The sequence below is a fragment of the Pocillopora damicornis genome, chromosome 2, assembly GCF_964200805.1.
Source record: "Pocillopora damicornis chromosome 2, jaPocDami1.2, whole genome shotgun sequence".
Taxonomy (NCBI): domain Eukaryota; kingdom Metazoa; phylum Cnidaria; class Anthozoa; order Scleractinia; family Pocilloporidae; genus Pocillopora; species Pocillopora damicornis.
This window is the reverse complement of record NC_142671.1, coordinates 13,167,364-13,185,874: the sequence shown is the minus strand read 5'-3', so window position 1 is coordinate 13,185,874 and position 18,511 is coordinate 13,167,364. Positions and strand designations below refer to the sequence as shown.

The window sequence follows — 18,511 nt, the reverse complement described above, 5'->3', positions numbered from 1 at the left end:
AATTATCAATTTCTTATCGTGATTCCCAGGGTCTCCGTTTTTTTTATCATTATAATGCATATATCAAAGCTTTCCAAGACAAAACAAGCTACTCTTAGAAACGTAACGGCGTAATTCCAGCCGCGCAGCTGTCTGTGTAATACATGAGAACAGACACTCATGACGTCACAGCGTCTTACCTAAATGTAGCACAGAGGGGAATACCCTAAGTATTTTTACTTTCCATTTGCCAATGTGTAGTCCATATCGGTAAATATCACTGTCTCTCAACTCTGAATTTTGGAACTCTTCATGACCAGAAAAGGGCGAGGAAATGGAAACAAACTACAGATCATTTATTTTAAGGATAGCAGAAAATATCACAAAAGAAAAGCTGGAACAAATGAAATACTTATGCATGGATCTTATTTCAGAAGGAAAACTTGAGACGATCACTTCTCCCTTGCAACTCTTTAAAGAGCTTGAAAGGCTCAAAATGATGGACATCGACAAACTATCATTTTTAAGGGAACTTTTAGAGAACGTCACGTGTTTAGAGCTGGTAGGGAGACTAAACGACTTTATTTTACAACGAAAACTCTGCCTAGAGGAACAAAGAAAACAGCTAAGATGTGGCAAAGACCTCTGCGATGCAGTAGTCAAATGTTTAGTGATGGGAGAAAGCAGAGGGGATCAGCCTCTTAGTCGCACAGAAGCATTGAAGACGTCGGGTGAGTGTCTTGTTTCTTGAGGCACGGAGTCAACAACCCCCTCCCCCCGTCCCCCAAACCCAAACACTCACGCACAAATATAGCAATGGATGCCATGGATCTACTCAAGTTCGCTAATTGCTTGGAACCAGAACCCCAGATAACCGATCCAAGATCTTGGATCTTCCTGCTTATTCCCACAACCACCTTCCCCTACGTTTTCTCATCCATACAGTTAAGGTCTAGTAGCCTAGAGTAAGTGTCATTAAGAACAATCTGTAATTGGATTGGTTGATGATATATCTTCGGTATATAGTTAAGTAGGAAAAAGGGGAATGTTTGAACAAAAAAGACAGTTGAAGAAGTTCACAAATCATTTAAAAGTTCTGAATTTGTCATACATGCATTTCTCACACATCTTTCAAAATAAAAAGTAAAATCTGGAGGATATGTTTATTCTAGGCAGCCAGGCTCCATTTAAGTGGGGCTGAATGACAGAAAATGGCACAGGGAAAGAGCACTTATTGGATGAGGTTGAGCATGACATAATTTATTAACTACCAAACCAAGGTCTTGGTTATCTCTCAAAGCTGAAGGTTAAGGCAGATAACACTGACATGAATTTGACAATCCATGATATCATGCAAAAGCCAAATTCAATAATTGTTTTATAATACATTTTTCACACAACCTGCAAAAGAAGAAACCTCTCTGAATTTGTAAAAGTTTGAGAACACTACATGGACAGGGGGTTTAATTAGGGCTGACTTTGAACTCAACCTGATAACTGCAATACCACCTGTAGATTCTGGGTTCTCATATCATCTTCACTGATACACTATAGTACATTGATAGAATGCTCTTGACCAATCAGATTTTTCATAGAAAGTTGAAAGCATTATTATAATAATGCCATTAAGCTCACAGAACTACACAGAACCCAACTGAAAAATAACCCCATTGTAAAAAGTTATCACAACTGCTTTCTAATGATGGTAACTATGGTTATTTTTTACTTGAAACAAATTTATTGAAAACATGAAAAGGATCATGCAGTGACTAAAGAGCAATGACTGAATTTAATGGTAGGATGATCATTTTTTTAGGTGGAAGGCAGGTGGATGAAGAGGAGCTCAGGTTACAGAATAGATGTCCTTGTGTAGTTCATTGTCCTCCAAATGAAAGAGAGCCAAGAGGTAAACTGTATTTGCCTTAATACATTGTCACTGTTTGCACTAGGGCTCATGGATCAGAAGTGACTTGGATTTTTGCTTCTCTTCTGGGTGGGATGTTACTTTTCTCAGAAGCGAGATAGTACTTGAAAAATAAAAGTATACCTTTCAACCTACTGAAGACAGAAGAGATCAAATAACCTGTTTTAAATTGAACATTTTGGTTCTTAGGGTGGGAGAAAAACTGGAGGAGTTGGGGGAATAACCTGTGAAGAAGGATAAAAACCATCAATTAACCCATAAGTTAGATCAGAACTTACAATTGCACCTAGAGCTGTGAGGGAAGGGGATGAGACAGGCATTCTTAATGACTACACCAGGAATGGCTCCATTATATTTTCAGTTGATGAAAAGAAAACATGACACAGTGACCTAATAGCTGATCCAGGGTTACAACCAGGTCTCTTAGTTGATCAGGGTCCAGTTGTTAGAAAAGTAGTTGTAACTAATTGCCCATTAATTTCTCTTGTATCAATGCACACACCAGAGCACTGGCTATTGCATATTTGAGTTTCATTGAGGCAAAACATAAGAAACGTAAGAAATAATCAAAGTAGAATTTATAGACTACCTACATACTAGTACACCTATTTCACAAATTAATCTTACTGTATGCCTAGGTTAAAGTAATAATTTTTTTAACCAACTCAGCCCTGGAGTCCAATCCACAAGTGTTGAGGTCCAAATTCTTACTGTATCATGTGGACTAAAAATAAGTAAGAATTTGTAACAAATGGAAAGCAGATGGTCCAATTGAGACTAATGCCAACAGCTGACAAGTGGCTTCATTTTCAAAAATTCATTCCACATAGAAATTTCTCTTCATGTTGCTGTTAAGTTGGCCTCAAAAGGTGCTTGGTTTGCTGGAACATTCTTTATCCTCAAAAGGTACATAAATGATCCTGTGACTCTTGCTGGCTTGTTTGCATCAGTGGTCCTTCCATCAGGAGTAATGATAAAGTATCTTTGTGAAGGTTCTATCATTTGTGTGTTAGAAGCAACTCATCTGCCAGGGCTACAGGAATTGTGGCTAAATTATCAAAGTGGCAAGCTTCTAGAAGCTTTGGAAGAGGTTTTGATCACAGAGGAACTGAAAGCACTAGCAGATGGCCAAGAGATAACAATGAGTGTAACTCTAGATGAGAATATTTACCGTGAAGTATGTTTGGAACTCATGGTTGTTAAACAAAAGGGTAAGGTTCCAGCTCAGGGGGTAAATGGGATTAAAGAAGAGTGGGACAAGGGAATAATCGATAGGAAAAAAGTAGTTGAAACCTCAATTCTTGGGGTTCCTCAGAATTAAGCCAATGAAAAGCCATTAGCCAAAATTACAATCCCAAAAGACTTACCTTTTTTCAATTGTGACATTAAGAGAAGTAAAGCCTCCATAAGATTACAAATTCATAAGATGTACTTTCATGCCTGGATATAATAATAGACACCTGGTGTACAACGAGTCAAATCAAAAGAATATAGCTAGCAAGGTAGTACTTGTTAACAGGTATTTAGAAGAATGTATCACTTTGGTTAACCAACATCAATTTCATGCAATTTGCCTCTGACGGTTTGTCTATTGAAAAACCAATCTCAACAGTGGCAGATCCAGACCATGAGCTAAGGTTTTTTGTCACTTGCCCTGCCAGCTTTTCTTCCTTCTGTGATTCTTTTTTTTTTTACACAAAATAAGGGAGGGGCTGAGCCCCCCAGGCCCCTAGATCTGCCACTGCTCAATCAGGCTCTCAAAAAGCCTCACCTATGAATTTCAAAAATGAAAAAGGAAAAAAAAAAGAAAAGAAAAGAAAAATAAACTTGTCATGACTTGGATCCTGAAAAACCTCCTGGGAAATTTCACTCATCTAGAAAGTGCTCCCTATTGCTAGTATTTTGCATCTTTCCATCTGCAACCTTTATTGTGAAAAAAAAGATTTAATGTGGCCAAATTAAATTCTATACTACAGTATTATTTGGTGAATATATCTGTGGAATTTTATTAATCTACTTGGTCAATTAATTTCACAGTTGATCAAACTTTTGGAAATGTTCAACAGAGACCACGCAGTTTATCTGACAGTCAGATTAATTTCTTTCAAAAACCTTGGACCACCTCCCAAGAAAAGAGCTTACACATTTTGGCTAAAGCAGAGAGATCACGACGCAAGAGGGCTGAAAAAAAATTGGTGAACATGCTAGCTTATCAATCTTTTGAAGCTGATTTCCAGTCTGAGTTCAGTCTCTTAATTGGTGAGAAAGGCCAAGAGACAGATGGTGATGAAAGTTCATCAGTGACCAGCAGTACCACAGAAGGTTAGTTTTTCCTGCTACCAAAACTAAATAACTACCAGCTGTTGATCTCTATTGGTCTATATTTACAGAACTTGCCTTTGTTTCAGTGGCAAGAAAGAACTACTGAGGATGTATGATTATTCTCCTTGGATGGGATACCACACCATAAAAGGGTCACCTTCAGCCCCATTCCCCCCCCCCCCTTTCAGCATATTCAAGGCTTTCTTTACATTTTGCCACTATTTATTTAAATTTTTGGGTGAAGAGGCTATGTGAGTAAAAGTGACTTGGCAAACTTCACAACACAGCTATTGTGACCTAAATGAATGCTATTACTAGAGAAGATTTGCATTCTTCATTGTGTTTATAAGTATGGCTACTTAATTGATTAATTTAGAGGTAGGCACCTAAGAAAAACCAAGTGCTCCACCTTGTAAATAGTATAGTTATATAACTGTATAATAAAAATAAACACATGTATATGGTGCGTCATATTTTATTTAAATTGCAAATCATATACTGTAGTACACACATTTGCTCTGACAAAGGGCCAACAATCAAAATGTCACCTACGAAACTCTTTGCAGTTTCTTTAGAAACTTAATACATGCACTGATAAAATTCCAGCACAACTTTGATTTCATTGCTTGTCAAGTATACCATTGACTTTTTGTATGAACCACTCTTTAATTGATCATCTTCACAGAGGAGCTCCTTGATTTTGAAGAAGCAAATAATGAACTGTCTGACTTCTGGTCATCCATAAAAGGTGGTCCGAAAGAAAAGGTGCAACTGTAATTGTTTACTTTCAATTGATGATTGCCAGGGTGAATTTCACAAGAGAGGCATCCTTATGAATGTCCTTCACATCACTTTCCTTCTTCCCCCTTCTTGTTAAGCTCTGTCTATATACATGCAGAACTATGACACTATTGCTCTCTAGAACCTACAGTAAACTTTTTTTCATTTTAAAATACATCTGCCAAACAATAACTACAATGATACAACAGAGATGTATGATAGAATAACAAAATCCACCTTAAAAAACAATTTAAAAAGCAACTAGGTTACAGGTTCAACAGGTAATTTGGTACAAACCTGTTTCATACCCAGCTAGGTTGATTGGTACCCAGTCAGTTGAGTCATTTTGTACCCAAACTGTGAGTCAGAGTATGCTTAACCTGTTAAGCACATTTTAAGTAATTTCAGTTTTCATAGAACATATTTTGTTTATGTGGCATGCATTTTTTTAAATGTGACCACCAAAGGGAGACAAACAAATACACAAACTAGTTGTTTCTGCTTCAAAGGTCACAAGTATACAACTGAATTTTGTTTGTCTCTAACTCCCTTCACTCGACTGAATTGTCGTATGCAATCAACATCTGCTCACATGCTTGCATGTGAGGAGTTTTGAATGAATGTATGTTGAGACTGGTACAAATTGACCTGCGGTTTGGGTATGAAATGATTTGATACCCTGCTAAAATGCACATTAACATCTCTTAATTATTGAGCACTGTTTTTTAGGACTAATGAAAGATTCTTTCAAACCATTCCAAAAAGACCCCTCTGCAACCGACCTAACTGTGCAAAATATGATAAGAAAAATAAAGGACTGAACAGCTTCTTGACTAACTTATACTTATTTTGACTTATTTTATTGTCTTACGAAAAGGGATCCCATGATATGGCAAAAAGAAATAATAAAAATTACATAGGTTTACATGACATTATTACACTAAAATCTGTTTTATATAGAGTTGGAAGGACTTTGAAGGTGCTGTCAAGGGATCATATTCGGAATACCTACAGCATGAAGGAATTGCTTTGTTAAAATTTCTTATGTATGTCCTCATGGGCAAATATGGTAAGGACTAGTCAGAGCTATCTTATATGGATACAAAGAAATTCTGCATAAGTAGTCAATAATAACACAGTTAGTTCAAATAACTGTCACTTTAACTGCACCATGCAAGATAACCAAAACACCAAGAAAGATTGATTAACTGAACCTACCTATCTACAATGCTGACAACATACGTGTGCTATGACAAAGTGAAAGTGCAGACATTTCCCAATAAAAATGCCTAGCATGTTGAGGACATTTCTCATTTAGTTGGGAAGGTCAAAAAATGGTGCTGATAAACATTTTAGTTTTGAGAAGGTGAAAATGTACATGCCTGTCAAAAAAAATTTAGTTTAATAAAATGTTATTGATAGTTACCTCCTCCTCAGCCGATCAAAAACCAGTTTTTTACATGGTGGAAATGGAGGAACCCCTTAGTGGGTTGCTAAGGTACTGCAGTTTACCATCCACAATGACTGATTCCTAGCATCCATACACTCTACTGCAGTCAGTGCACCTAGGACCACATCACAATGCCCCAACCAAGGGTTAAGCTGGGACCCATAAATGGTACAGTACAAAGAGCTTGGTAACCAAGTTTGGTCACCAAATCTCCCAGCACTGCCTTAACCTGATGCTAAATTTAAGTTGTTTTACTTAAAAAATGTTTAGAAAAAAAGGAATCTGCACCTGTCTACCGCCATAACTTCATAAGACTCTCAGTGTGGTTTGGATCTCCCAATGAAGGAATGCAAGGCTGCCTAAAGAAGGTAAAAGAAAGGAGTTACAAATGCCAATAATATTAATAAGAGTAACGCAAAAGCACATATTAAATACTATTCCTTCAACACAATATAATGATTACAGAATTTACCTACATACAACCAGTACATCTCCACTGATTGTAATTTTTCAATTCTACATTGCAGTATAATTACTTTGTGATGACCTGAGAGCTTGACTTGTGACTGTTTGTACATTTTTTCAGCTATAGATAACTACACTCTAATCACATGTTACCATTACATATTAGTTAACTCATTCTTGATAGTATATCAACTACAGAAATGATGACTGTGATGACAATTAAAAGATTTCATTTACAGGTACAATAATCCTATAAACACTATCATGAGCAGCATTGCAGAAGGAAAAACTGTTATGATGATGTGCATGTAATTAATGTTGACCATATGCTTAAAAAAAAAAACCAGACAAGATTTGTGGATCAATAGAAGAATAAATACACATTTTATTTACTTTTCAAGGAAAATGCCAAACCTTTAAAAGTTCCAAAATACAGTGTAACTGTTACAATTGCCCTCTAAAAAATTTCAACCTTGCCCTGCCACAATTTTGCTTAACTTCATGAAGTACAGATGATGCCTCTTTTTAAAAAAGGCTCAAAGAGGAGTATGCCAACAGCGCAACCAAGAGATATGACACTTAACTACAACTTTAACCTTTAGATGCTCCATCTGATGAAGAACTCAGTTTCTATTGATGCTGATGGTAAAAGAACAAGGTAAATATAGTTAATAGTGAGTTTTACTGGTACCTTAGATTAGTTTAGGTTTGGGTCACCAAACTTTTGCATGATTATGACCCTCTCAACCCCCCCCCCCCCCCCAAAAAAAAATTTTGGCCAATTAGGCCAACAAAGGTGTAAAATTCAGCAAGCACATCGTGTGAACTAGAAATTGTAAAATCTTACTGGATGAAAATCACACAAACTGTTTCATCTTCCTCAGCTGGTTTGCTGGATATATGTCAGAAGAAGAGGCCAAAAAGAAACTGCAGAGTGAAAAAAGGGGAGCCTTCTTGGTCCGGTTCAAATGTTATGGTCAACCAGGCTTTTTGCTGACCAAAAAGTCCCGTAATGGTCTAAGTATTGTTGACTTTCCAATCGAGGTAAGAAACATTAAAAATGTTAGGCTTTCTTCATGCTAAAAACATGACTTCAGTAAATTCTTTTGAAAATCTTCACTTCTCACAATTTTTAGGACTTCATTTTGAGCTCTGGATGAGGTCAGAGTTTTGTGTACTAAAATGATTATCTGACAAGATTACAGGGAAACCTGGTTACATGCTGAGGGTAAACTGTATACAAGAGGGAACATTCCCTACAGGCAGAGTAAATGATTCAAGCCTATTGGTGTTGAAGAAAATGTGGACACATAGCATGCAGGCCATTTCTAATCAATTTCAGGCATTGAAATTGTTGGGCTGAAGAAAATAAAACTTAATGTAGATGTAATTTGCTACTCTGTTTTTCTATTTCATTGGATTCCAATATGAACTTCAATATCATGGTAATGTTATCTTTTTTAAAATCCTTCAAATAGGTTGTTAGAGACACAGGAAAACTATCATTTAATGATCGAGATTTCCCAGATCTTCCCTCCTTGATGACAGAGTTGAGGAAGTCATGGATGACAGACCTACAACCTTTTTATTCTATGGAAGGATTTTGAAGAAACCCAACCCTAACAAAGTTTTATCAAGGAGCCAGGTTCTAAATATAATTATTATTAACTTTTCATTCCCTACCTGTCGGATCATATGTAATTTTCAAAACTATACATTACTGTAGTTCCTTTGACAGCTGAGAATTTATGTAATTTCTGATGTTTGACTGACATGTGAACCAATATGTCAGAAATTTTTATTCTGATGGCATTTTGAAGTGGTTTGTGTGGCATCATGGAAGTTTTGGATCATTTAAGCATTTTGCAGGAAAATTAAGTCATTCTAGGTCGGTAAGTCTTACGTTTGACCACTTTCTTTTTTATATTTCTTGTAATTTTGGTAGTAATTAATACTGCAACCAGGTTAGTTTACCCAGTCCTCAGGGTATTGTGCTGCAGCATTTGATGAGGAACACATTTCCACTCATTTTTTGGCCACATTCAATGAGTGGTTTTTAGTGGTTTTTTTATATCTGGTGCAGCACAGGTTCTTCAAGTAGAACCCCTAGTTTTAGACTATATATTATAATATCGTATCAGGATCTGTATACTAGAAGACTGACCGACTCATCCTGAATAAACTTTTCACAATGAATGTCTTGTGTGAGTGTAGTCAGAATGATTTCATATCAAGGTTAATCCTTATTAATCACAATAATCTACATAATTTATACAAACTTCCTGCTTCGATTAATTTTGGGACAGTAGTGAGTTTCTAAGAGTATTTTACGCACTGATCACCATAGTCAAAGGGGTCAAAGCTCTGACGACAATATTTTATATAAAGCGTATATAATGCAATCAAACACATAGTAATTCTCATGGTTCTGCCATTAAGTTAACCTATAACACTGAGTTGTCAATAAAACTGTCCCTACCCTTGCGAAATGGCTTTTGGAATTCCTAGGAATTCCTAGGAATAAAGGTGTGAATTTTCACGGTAAATTCGGACTGGGAATTCCTAGGAATTCCTAGGAATTCCCAACCATAACAACTCTGGTTCTAAAAACCTAGAAATTCCTAGAAATTCCCAGAAATTCCCAGAAATTCCCAGAAATTCCAAGTTTATAGCCAACAGGACTTGGAATTCCTAGGAATTCCTAGGAATTCCTAGGAATTCCAACTCAGAGAACCAATGACTTTCCCTGAAAAGCTGTAAATCTAAAAAATTCCTAGGAATTTCTGGGAATTTCTGGGAATGTTTGGGAATTTTTAGGAATGTTTAAGAATTACTGGGAATTTTAAGCAAAAATTTGAGGCTAATGATATAAAATAAATACTTTAAATAAAAAAAAACCCAGCTAAAATTCAAGTATTCAATGAAATTTATTTAGAAGCTTAAGTAAGGCTTACATGTAAAATATTTTTGATTAATTAACATCAATGTGTGGTAATATTAGGATGGAATTTGATTTATTTTTCTTTTCTTGAAAACTTCATACGGATTAATCCTCAATTATAGCTATTCATATAAAATAGTTCTAATCAATCATTAAATTTGGTTTGACACAAATTGTGAATAAAATCTGTGGATTCTTTTCCATAAAATACAATATCTTAAGTTATATTTGAAAACCAAGCACTCTTGGGAGTGAAGGGGCTAATTACAGACAAATAAAATTGATTTTTTGATTTAAATCTTGTTGTAACTGTAACAATAAATTAGAATGAAGTTATCCTAAACTGCAAACTTAGCTGCTGTTTGTACTGTTTGTATTTCTTTTCCTGGGCTCACAATGAGTTGGCCTTGAATGAGGTTGTCAACAAGAACCTTGACCATTTTGTATCTGGATTCCTTGACATCTGAATTTGAAAAAAAATAATATATTAAAATATGTATATTTAAAGCTCAGACCAGGCTTTTAAGATGGCTATGAGGAAAAGGGCATTCATTGGATTCTCAAATTGAGAAATCTCTGTTATATTGAGTGACTTTTATATTGGAGTTAGTACATCTCTCTCATTGATTTTACTAAAAAAGGGCTGAATACATTATTTTGTTTTTACCAAGGAGGGCTTCTTTATGTACTAAGGTTTGTTTAATAACAGTTTCTATAATGAATCTTGAATGTTCCCAAACGTGACTAGAGGAATCTTGAAACCTTACTGATAGGTTTATTTCATTGTAAAGCATAAGCTTAAGAAACTGCGGCATGCAAGTGACCGATTCGATTCTCAGAATTATTCTAGTTTCAGTTGCGCCGAGCGTTATGTAAGCTTAATTCAACCTGCTACATCTATTCTTTTATAAGATTTTGATCACGTAACGAATATTGCAATTTTTACTCACCTCAAACTTTCAAAATCGTAGCCTTACAGATGGCCACTCGACCCTTGTTTGTACCAGTCAATATGTCAACTGTTGTCCTTTCTTTTAACTCCACGGCGCCAACGACTTTCTTTTCTTTTACAACACTCACGCTATTCTCGTTTTCCCATTGAACCACAATAAAAGCTATCTTTAGAAATGTTATATTAAGCAAAACAGTTGAGAAAAGCGATCAACCGATGAAAAGTACATTCAAAGATGAGCGCCAAATGGAGTCGTCTTTGTTTCCGATCACGCGCATGATCACGTGGATCGTTTAGGACTTGTCATTGGCTAGAAAAGTGAATCCGCTGGCTTGCCGATTGCAGTGTTAAGAGAAGCGCCCAACTTTATTCTGACTTCTCCGACCGGTTCTCTGCTTCTAGAAGATGGATAGCTTGGTGATATAAATAAAGATGTGAGCTCACTGTATGTAGAAATAATCGAAAAGAATCGATCGTATTACAAATGCACGATTTGTGGCCGAAAGTTGTCGAGGAAACAAAGACTCGAAACTCACTTGAGTTGTGTTAATGGCCAAGGTGAGAAATAACACAAGCCAATCACAGTTTTGAATGCGACTACAAATCGTCTTTTACCCTCATATTTATAAAAGAAGGATACCACATTCGGAAATATAAGAGATACATAGATGATCCCAGTGTACCAGTACCTAAATCTACAAAGCTTGACCGTAGCAAGCGTTCAGCAACACGTTCCAACACCGCCATCTCGATTCCTCAGTCAGTCGTTTCCAATGAACTTAAAGCAGTATTGACAACAGAGTAGAGTGCGTCTTACAAAGGAGAAACATTTGTACAAGAGACAGGAGTAGCTATATGCGATTACAGAGGTGCGTTGGAACTCTGGTCCACAAATAGTTATGCACTACCCGAAGTATAAAACAATCTTGTTGATAGCTGACAGACAGAGAAGAACAACAAGTAAACTTAAGAGCTGTTATTATTGAAGTGTGACTATCACTTTTCATTTTTATATAAAGAAGGACTTGTAATTTGCACCAAAAATAAAAAGATGTAATATTTTTTTGGGAGATCCAGTGATTGGGACATTTAAGAAATTAAGTTATGAAAGGAAACTTGATTGGTACTTCTCACTACCAACAAGTCTTGTTGACAAATATTTTCAGATCAGAGTTTCAAATAAAGTAAATTGAAGACGTCATATAAAAGGTGTTTTTCCTCTAAGGGAACATTGACTACCTCTGTCTTGTCTGCATGCCAAATGTTTGCAAAGTGTGTGGATGATCCACAAGTATTGGAACTCTTACAAAACATTTTTGCAAGAGTTCCAATACTTGTGGATCATCCACACACTTTGCAAACATTTGGCATGCAGACAAGACAGAGGTAGTCAATGTTCCCCTTTTCTTATAAAAATGTTTTGTAAGAATAAAAACAGCAAAACAAATTACAGCAATTAGTCTTGAAAATAGAGCAAAAAACTGAAAAAAAAAGCAGCAACAACAATCATGAAAAAAGAAAGATTAATTAGGTGTTGAATTTGTTTGTCTAAGGCATGAAATTTCTGCTAAAAGTATTGTCAACAAAAAGTCTCTGACAGCGTTTGAGGCAACTGAGTTTGACTGTTCCAAGGTTTTCTTACAAAGGCAACCAGTAATGTAGGTTAGGGAAGTAAGATAACAATGTAATTATTGTTAATTATTGTGGAAGATGGCAATTTCCATTTAACATAACTGACAGCTGGTTCATGAGAAAATCCATATTAATGTAAAGATTTACTAAAACTTAGTTTGAGTAATAAATTTCATGATCTTTAAGTTATAAACATGTACATGTATGTATATCTCTTGGTAAGTTTTGTATAGCATACCTTTTATTGAGCCAAAGTTTTAAGCCTCTGAAATTACTCTTTTTCTTAAAACCTTCACATTCAAGGTATTGAGAATTTCTTAGAATTTATGTGGACCTCAGGGTATTAAAATTGCCTCAAATTCAATTCCCAGAAATTCCCAAGAGTTCCACACTTCTTAAATTATAGGTAGTTTGTAAAGCTGAGAATTCCTAGGAATTCCTAGGGATTCCAAGTCCTCACAAAACTGGAGTCTTCCTTTCCCAGAAATTCCCAGTAATTCCAAGCTTTTTAAATCAGAGTTAATTTGCATAGTTGGGAATTTTTGAGAATTCCTAGGAATTCCTAGGAATTCCTAGGAGTTCCCAGAAATTCCCAGAAAACTGGGAATTCGGTTTGCAAGGGTCATTTGCATAATTGGGAATTTTTGAGAATTCCTAGGAATTCCTAGGAATTCCTAGGAATTCCCAGAAAACTGGGAATTCAGTTCGCAAGGGCAGGTATATAATACAGTGACATACAATGTTATTCTCCTGATTCTACCATCAAATTAATAACAATATACAGTAAGTTGATTAATTCCAGTTGATTGGTATCAATTGACAACCACTTTCAATGCTTAATGGTGACATCAATGGCTTACCCATACAAATGCTAGACATTGATTAGTTCTTGAAAATCAGTATCAATCAATTTGTTACTATTCATTGGTATTGATTGATTGTGATTGTCACCAATAATTTTTTTCATTGATTGGATACCCCAGTTGTTCTCAACCATGGTAGGTTCCCCTAGGAGGGGCCAGGGTCGGGGGAAAGTTTACCCCACCTATCTAAAGTCCCAACATCCATCTAAAAATGTCTCACCTCAAGGAATTAGATGAGTGGTTCTTCGCCAAGTGATGTAGCCGTCTTTTGTGGACCGTGCTTTATCAAAAAAATTAAATATCTTGATTAACTAAAACATTTTATAGGAAAAGAAGGAAATCTAAATTAACTAGCCCAGGAAATCCATCACGAGCGAGCGCACTGAATCTAAAGTTGTTGCGCACTCAACAGTTCCACTGAACAGTTGCACGAAGTAGCTCTTCCAGTTTGAACCCAACTGCATGAGCTCCAGGAGTCTTAAATAGTATATTTTGTAACAAAATATATCATGAATTCTCTAACTTACCAAGACTTTTCCACGTCCACATTCCGAGCAATCGGCCTCACAAACAAACCAGCAACTAAGCAGTAAAAAAGTAAACACTGGCACTAATCGTGTGGTAACGTCAGCCGCTGACCGCTCACGTGAACTCCATCATGCCGTGACGTGCAAGGAATAATGACAACCCTCTCCCGAACTCTTTTCTCCCACTTAAGCGCTCTATCCTTTTTTGCCAATTTTTCGTAGATTTACACCATTACTGACAGTCTAAATTAGACTTGCCATTGTTACTTGACTGCAGATCTTACGAGAGCCAACTGGTGTTCGCCAATTAACAGTTTTGTGAGGCTGACGATGAGATATTTGCATCTCGATGACTTGTAATTGTAACAAAGTGAGTCGTGTGTGTGTGTGTGTGTGTGTGTGTGTGTGTGTGTGTGTGTGTGTGTGTGTGTGTGTGTGTGTGTGTGTGTGTGTGTGTGTGTTCTGTTGAAGTACATTACGGTGGTGGGAGTGAAAGTAACTATAACTGCCCTGATTCATAATTCATGATTGCACTACCTTCCCCGGTTCATAATCCTCTTGAGAACATTAAACAACTGTAAACTGGAATAACAGTAAACAACAGTAAACAACAGTAAATTGGAATTCAGGGCCCGTCACCTGATAGATTGCAAGTAAGGTCTTTTTTTTTTTTTTTTCGCTCGAATGTTTTCCAACTTCACCTTTACACCCTTACATCAGTATGCATATTCTCCATACTGTTCTCTCTACATTTCCTATGGTACTGACGAGGAGAATCTGTCAATAAAATCAAGTTGGTGATCTTTTCTTTGATTCCGGCCCATGGCCTTGATATGATACTGAAAGGATCACTTCTGTGCCTAAAACTGAATTCTCTTCTTTTCTTTCTTTTACCGGCGAAATGAAGCGCAAACCGGGAATATAAGGTATGATTTTTGTGTCAAGCTTATGTACAATACAGTCGTTATTATATTCTCAAGATGAACCAAAACTTATCGCCTGCCCTAGAAAGGGATTAATCGTTGAGTTCAAGTAAATTAACGTGGCCGTACATGTTCCAGCGATAAATATGGGTAGAGGTGTTCCAATCCGAAAAGCGACGGCCTCCAGTACAGATCAAAGTGCTCCGTGAGCAAACTCGTGAATTGACACATGATTTTAGACTATGTTATCTGGTTTAGAGAATTGATTGTCATATCTAGAGTACGAGCAGTAGTTCAGTGTTCGCTAATGTAGCAAAGAAGCAAAGTAACGTTGGGATAAGAAGGCATTACAACTGAAATGATCATGCTATTACATTTGACAAGGTGGATGATGTCATGTGTTTTAAACGTCTATTATTTTTGTTTCTAGTTCAAAAGAAAAGGTTGGAAGTAAATGTGGGTGAAAAGTGAAATTTACTTTCTTTCGTTGTAAATATTAGAAAATCAAGGCGATACTGTCTTAATGAAAACATTAACGATTCCCTCTTTATCAAATGAGACAAACGGGAACGAGTTTTGAGTGATATAACTAAGCCAAGCCTGCCACCGTCATTTTGGATCTCCGCCTGGATAGATTTAAGTCACGTGCTAGGCAACGTATGATCAATAACAAGATAGAATTTCATTTCAGGCCCATTTATCAATTTTGTGGTGTGCAACTTTCGCATTTTAGTACGTTGTATGTATGTTTAATCTTCAAATTGTCTTGAAACTTAAAAGAAAATTGTTCTTTAAAAATTCACTGAAAATCGGTGGCTAAAATTGTTTGTTTAGGTGTTATTTGATTTTCGTGTTAACTTGTTATTTCGTCAGTCGCCGGCATCTTCTGTTGCTTCACACAGGAAAAACACACGCGACGAAACGTAATGATCAATTTTGTCCTCAATCTCACGCTATAACAGAAAAAGCTTTTGAACATCTGTAAACTCCGAGTGCTTCGCAGTAAGTGATATTTTCAATGAATCTTCGGATTTTTTTCAAGTTCAAGGATTGTAAATTACAATTTTATGAAAAACGAAGGTTGTTCTGTTATTTCAGCGTGCGTTAGATTTCTCACATAATCTGTCTTCTCATACTTGCTCTTAAATTGGCCTCAAATTAGGTGCTTGGTTTGCTGGAACATTCTTTATCCTCAAGAGGTACATAAATGATCAAACAAAATAACATGGGATAAATGATACCTGGAAAGTTTCTTTTATTTGTTTCCCATAGATCACAGATGACAAACATCAGTGCCTCGTGTGCCCCTTTTTTGTTCTTACCACATTTTGATGTCATATGTGATCTATTACTGAAAAGACACATGGCAACTTGGAATCTATTTGTTGAGCAGACAACCTCATTCAAGGCTAGCAGGGAAAGCTGTGAGCCCAGGAAAAAAAGACAAACAGCAGCTAAGTCTGCAGTTTAGGATAACTTCATTCTAATTTATTGTTACAGCTCTGTAACAAGTTACAACAAGATTTTAATTAAAAAAAATCAATTATATTTAACTGTAATTAATCCCTTCACTCCCAAGAGTGCTAGGTCAAAACTTGAGAAGAAATGAATTTCAATGTGCAGAATCAACAAAAACAAAGAGTAAAACATGAAAGTGCTGCTTGATGGCTTACATTGGAATGTTCATACACAAGAGTTTTATCCAAATAAGTTACAACCACATAAAGTCAAGTCAAAGCCTGTGTCTGGTAGTGAAAGGGTTAAATACCATTTGTATCATCATCCAAAATTAAATGATTCATTTTAAGACTATTTTTAGACTGATAGTATTTATTGCAGTAAGTATAATTTAAGATATTATATTTTATAGAAAAGAATCAGCAGATTTCATTCACAATTTGTGTCTAACCAAATTTAATGATTGATTAGGACTATTTTACTTGAATAGCTGTAATTGAGGATTAATTCATTTAAAGTTTTCAAGAAAAGAAAAATATATTAAATTCCATCCTAATATTACTATATGTTAATGTTAATATACAATCAAAAATATTTTACGAGTAAACCTTAATTAAGCTTGTAAATAAATTTCATTGAATACTTGAATTTTAGCTAGGATTTTTTAATTTTCAGTATTTATTTTACATTAGTAGCCTCAAATTTTTGCTTAAAACTCCCAGTAAGTTCAGCTTTTCAGGGAAAGTTATTGGTGCTCTGAGTTGGAATTTGGCTATAAACTTGGAATTTCTGGGAATTTTTGGGAATTTCTAGGTTTTTAGAGCCAGAGTTGAAATAGTTGGGAATTCCTAGGAATTCCTAGGAATTCCCAGTTGGAATTTACTGTGAAAATTCACACCTCTTATTCCTAGGGAATTCCAAAATCCATTTCGCAAGGATAATGCTGTCTTAATAACTACACTGTAGCCGTACAGACACAGGATCCTAACTTTATAGCAACAAACAGCAAGCAGCTAGCCTTCACACAAGATCAAGATTATCACCCTGTTTTATAATAATTAGTATACAAATTTTCCAGTCTCTTTTTGCCTTGGTAGCACATGTACAAAAAAGCAAGTTTGAGAAGCGTTTAATTGAGGAAGATTTTGTTTTTTTCAGAGAAATCTACTTTTCCAGCTCTTTAACAAAATTAAAATGTGTTTGGACAGAGATTTTGATTTGAAATTTTTTTGTCACCCTTACCAAAGTAAAAGTATGGGTTTGATATGGCAAATTATGGCCCATACATGGCCCATATATGGGTAAGATATGGGATGGTTAGACCTTCCTATAGGATTGATATGGTGCCCAGTTTTGTGAAAATTCAAGCTATGGGAAGTATATGAGATTGAAAGCCTTAGAAAAGATTTGTATGGTAATACTATGGGAACAAGGTGCCCATAGATATTCCATAGCAATGGCTCATCTGCTTCACTTTTTTTCTCTATGGGAATGATATGGGATCATCGCATTGTGTGGGATAACTATGGGAATCAGGTGCCCATAGGTATTCCATACCAGCTGTTAAAGCATGCTTGCTTTACCTGCTCTATGGAAATGATATGGGATCGTTCAGTTACATAGGAAAACTGCGGGAGTAAGGTGCCCATAGTTATCCCATATCAGCTGCTAATTCACACTTTGTTGTGCCTGCTCTATGGAAATGATATGGGATCATTCTTAACTGCATGGTCAAACTGCAGGAATAAATTGCCCAAAGTTATTTCATAGCAAATGTATGATGTATGACTACATCAAATGTTATGGGAATTCCATATAATTTCACATCTAGGGGAACTATTGGAATATTTAGGTGCTGGTAAGCAACATACGCAATCCAGACTAATGCAATATCACTGCTTGCCTTTTTCATACAATTGTATTAAAATAGCTGCATCTAAAAGAAGCAAAAAAGGGCAAAAACAGGCAAGTCAGTAATTCAGCAGGATTTCTGAACACATAATACAATGGGGTACTTTTGACAAAATTTGAGGTGTTTGGATAGCTGAAGAAACACTTTATCAAGTGTTTGATATGTTTTCTCAATTGAACAGAAACTACAGAATCAGGTTTCCATGCCACAATCATTGCTATGGTTTCCTTTGTATAAAACCTTATGAACTATTAAAATACATTTGAGGAACCATGCTCACAGCTAGGTGGTAATTTATAATGATGTATAAAAAGACTTCAGCTCAGAGAAATAACACTGTTAAAAGTACTTTACATGTTTTAATATATTTCTTTTCTTTTTAA

The 18,511-nt window shown here is 35.9% G+C and overlaps 1 protein-coding gene and 2 long non-coding RNA genes across 7 annotated transcripts; 1 reads left to right on the top strand and 2 right to left on the bottom strand.

The window, feature by feature from the left end:
- Positions 1-139: 139 nt before the first annotated feature.
- LOC113674759 (uncharacterized) lies at positions 140-9,116 on the top strand. 2 transcript variants are annotated; one of them, XM_089197602.1, is made up of 10 exons: positions 140-710; positions 1,796-1,885; positions 2,734-3,114; positions 3,941-4,225; positions 4,911-4,990; positions 5,966-6,074; positions 6,726-6,823; positions 7,523-7,578; positions 7,805-7,964; positions 8,399-9,116. In XM_089197602.1, the coding sequence occupies exons 1-10, from the start codon at positions 314-316 to the stop codon at positions 8,525-8,527; spliced, it is 1,785 nt and encodes a 594-aa protein (XP_089053728.1). In that variant the 5' UTR covers positions 140-313; the 3' UTR covers positions 8,528-9,116. The 2 variants fall into 2 exon arrangements, with proteins under 2 accessions (XP_089053728.1, XP_089053729.1); XM_089197603.1 differs by lacking the exons at positions 7,805-7,964; positions 8,399-9,116 and having other exon boundaries at positions 7,455-7,578.
- LOC113674760 (uncharacterized) lies at positions 5,946-13,960 on the bottom strand. 4 transcript variants are annotated; one of them, XR_016184023.1, is made up of 5 exons: positions 13,836-13,960; positions 13,529-13,588; positions 7,517-7,559; positions 6,744-6,814; positions 5,946-6,013 (listed from the first exon to the last, which is right to left on the bottom strand). It is a non-coding gene; the product is annotated as an uncharacterized LOC113674760 (long non-coding RNA). The 4 variants fall into 4 exon arrangements; XR_016184022.1 differs by lacking the exon at positions 5,946-6,013 and adding an exon at positions 6,503-6,570; XR_016184021.1 differs by lacking the exon at positions 5,946-6,013 and having other exon boundaries at positions 6,721-6,814.
- LOC149049962 (uncharacterized) lies at positions 9,829-11,062 on the bottom strand. The gene is made up of 2 exons (XR_016184026.1): positions 10,812-11,062; positions 9,829-10,324 (listed from the first exon to the last, which is right to left on the bottom strand). It is a non-coding gene; the product is annotated as an uncharacterized LOC149049962 (long non-coding RNA).
- Positions 13,961-18,511: the final 4,551 nt, after the last annotated feature.

Bases quoted from the DNA above. Each gene is read 5' to 3' on its own strand.
- LOC113674759 (XM_089197602.1), top strand. From the start codon at position 314: ATGGAAACAAACTACAGATCATTTATTTTAAGGATAGCAGAAAATATC. The intron at 3,115-3,940 runs GTAAGGTTCCAG...TTAATTTCACAG, and splicing joins CATGGTTGTTAAACAAAAGG to TTGATCAAACTTTTGGAAAT. The intron at 6,075-6,725 runs GTAAGGACTAGT...AAAAATGTTTAG, and splicing joins TGTCCTCATGGGCAAATATG to AAAAAAAGGAATCTGCACCT.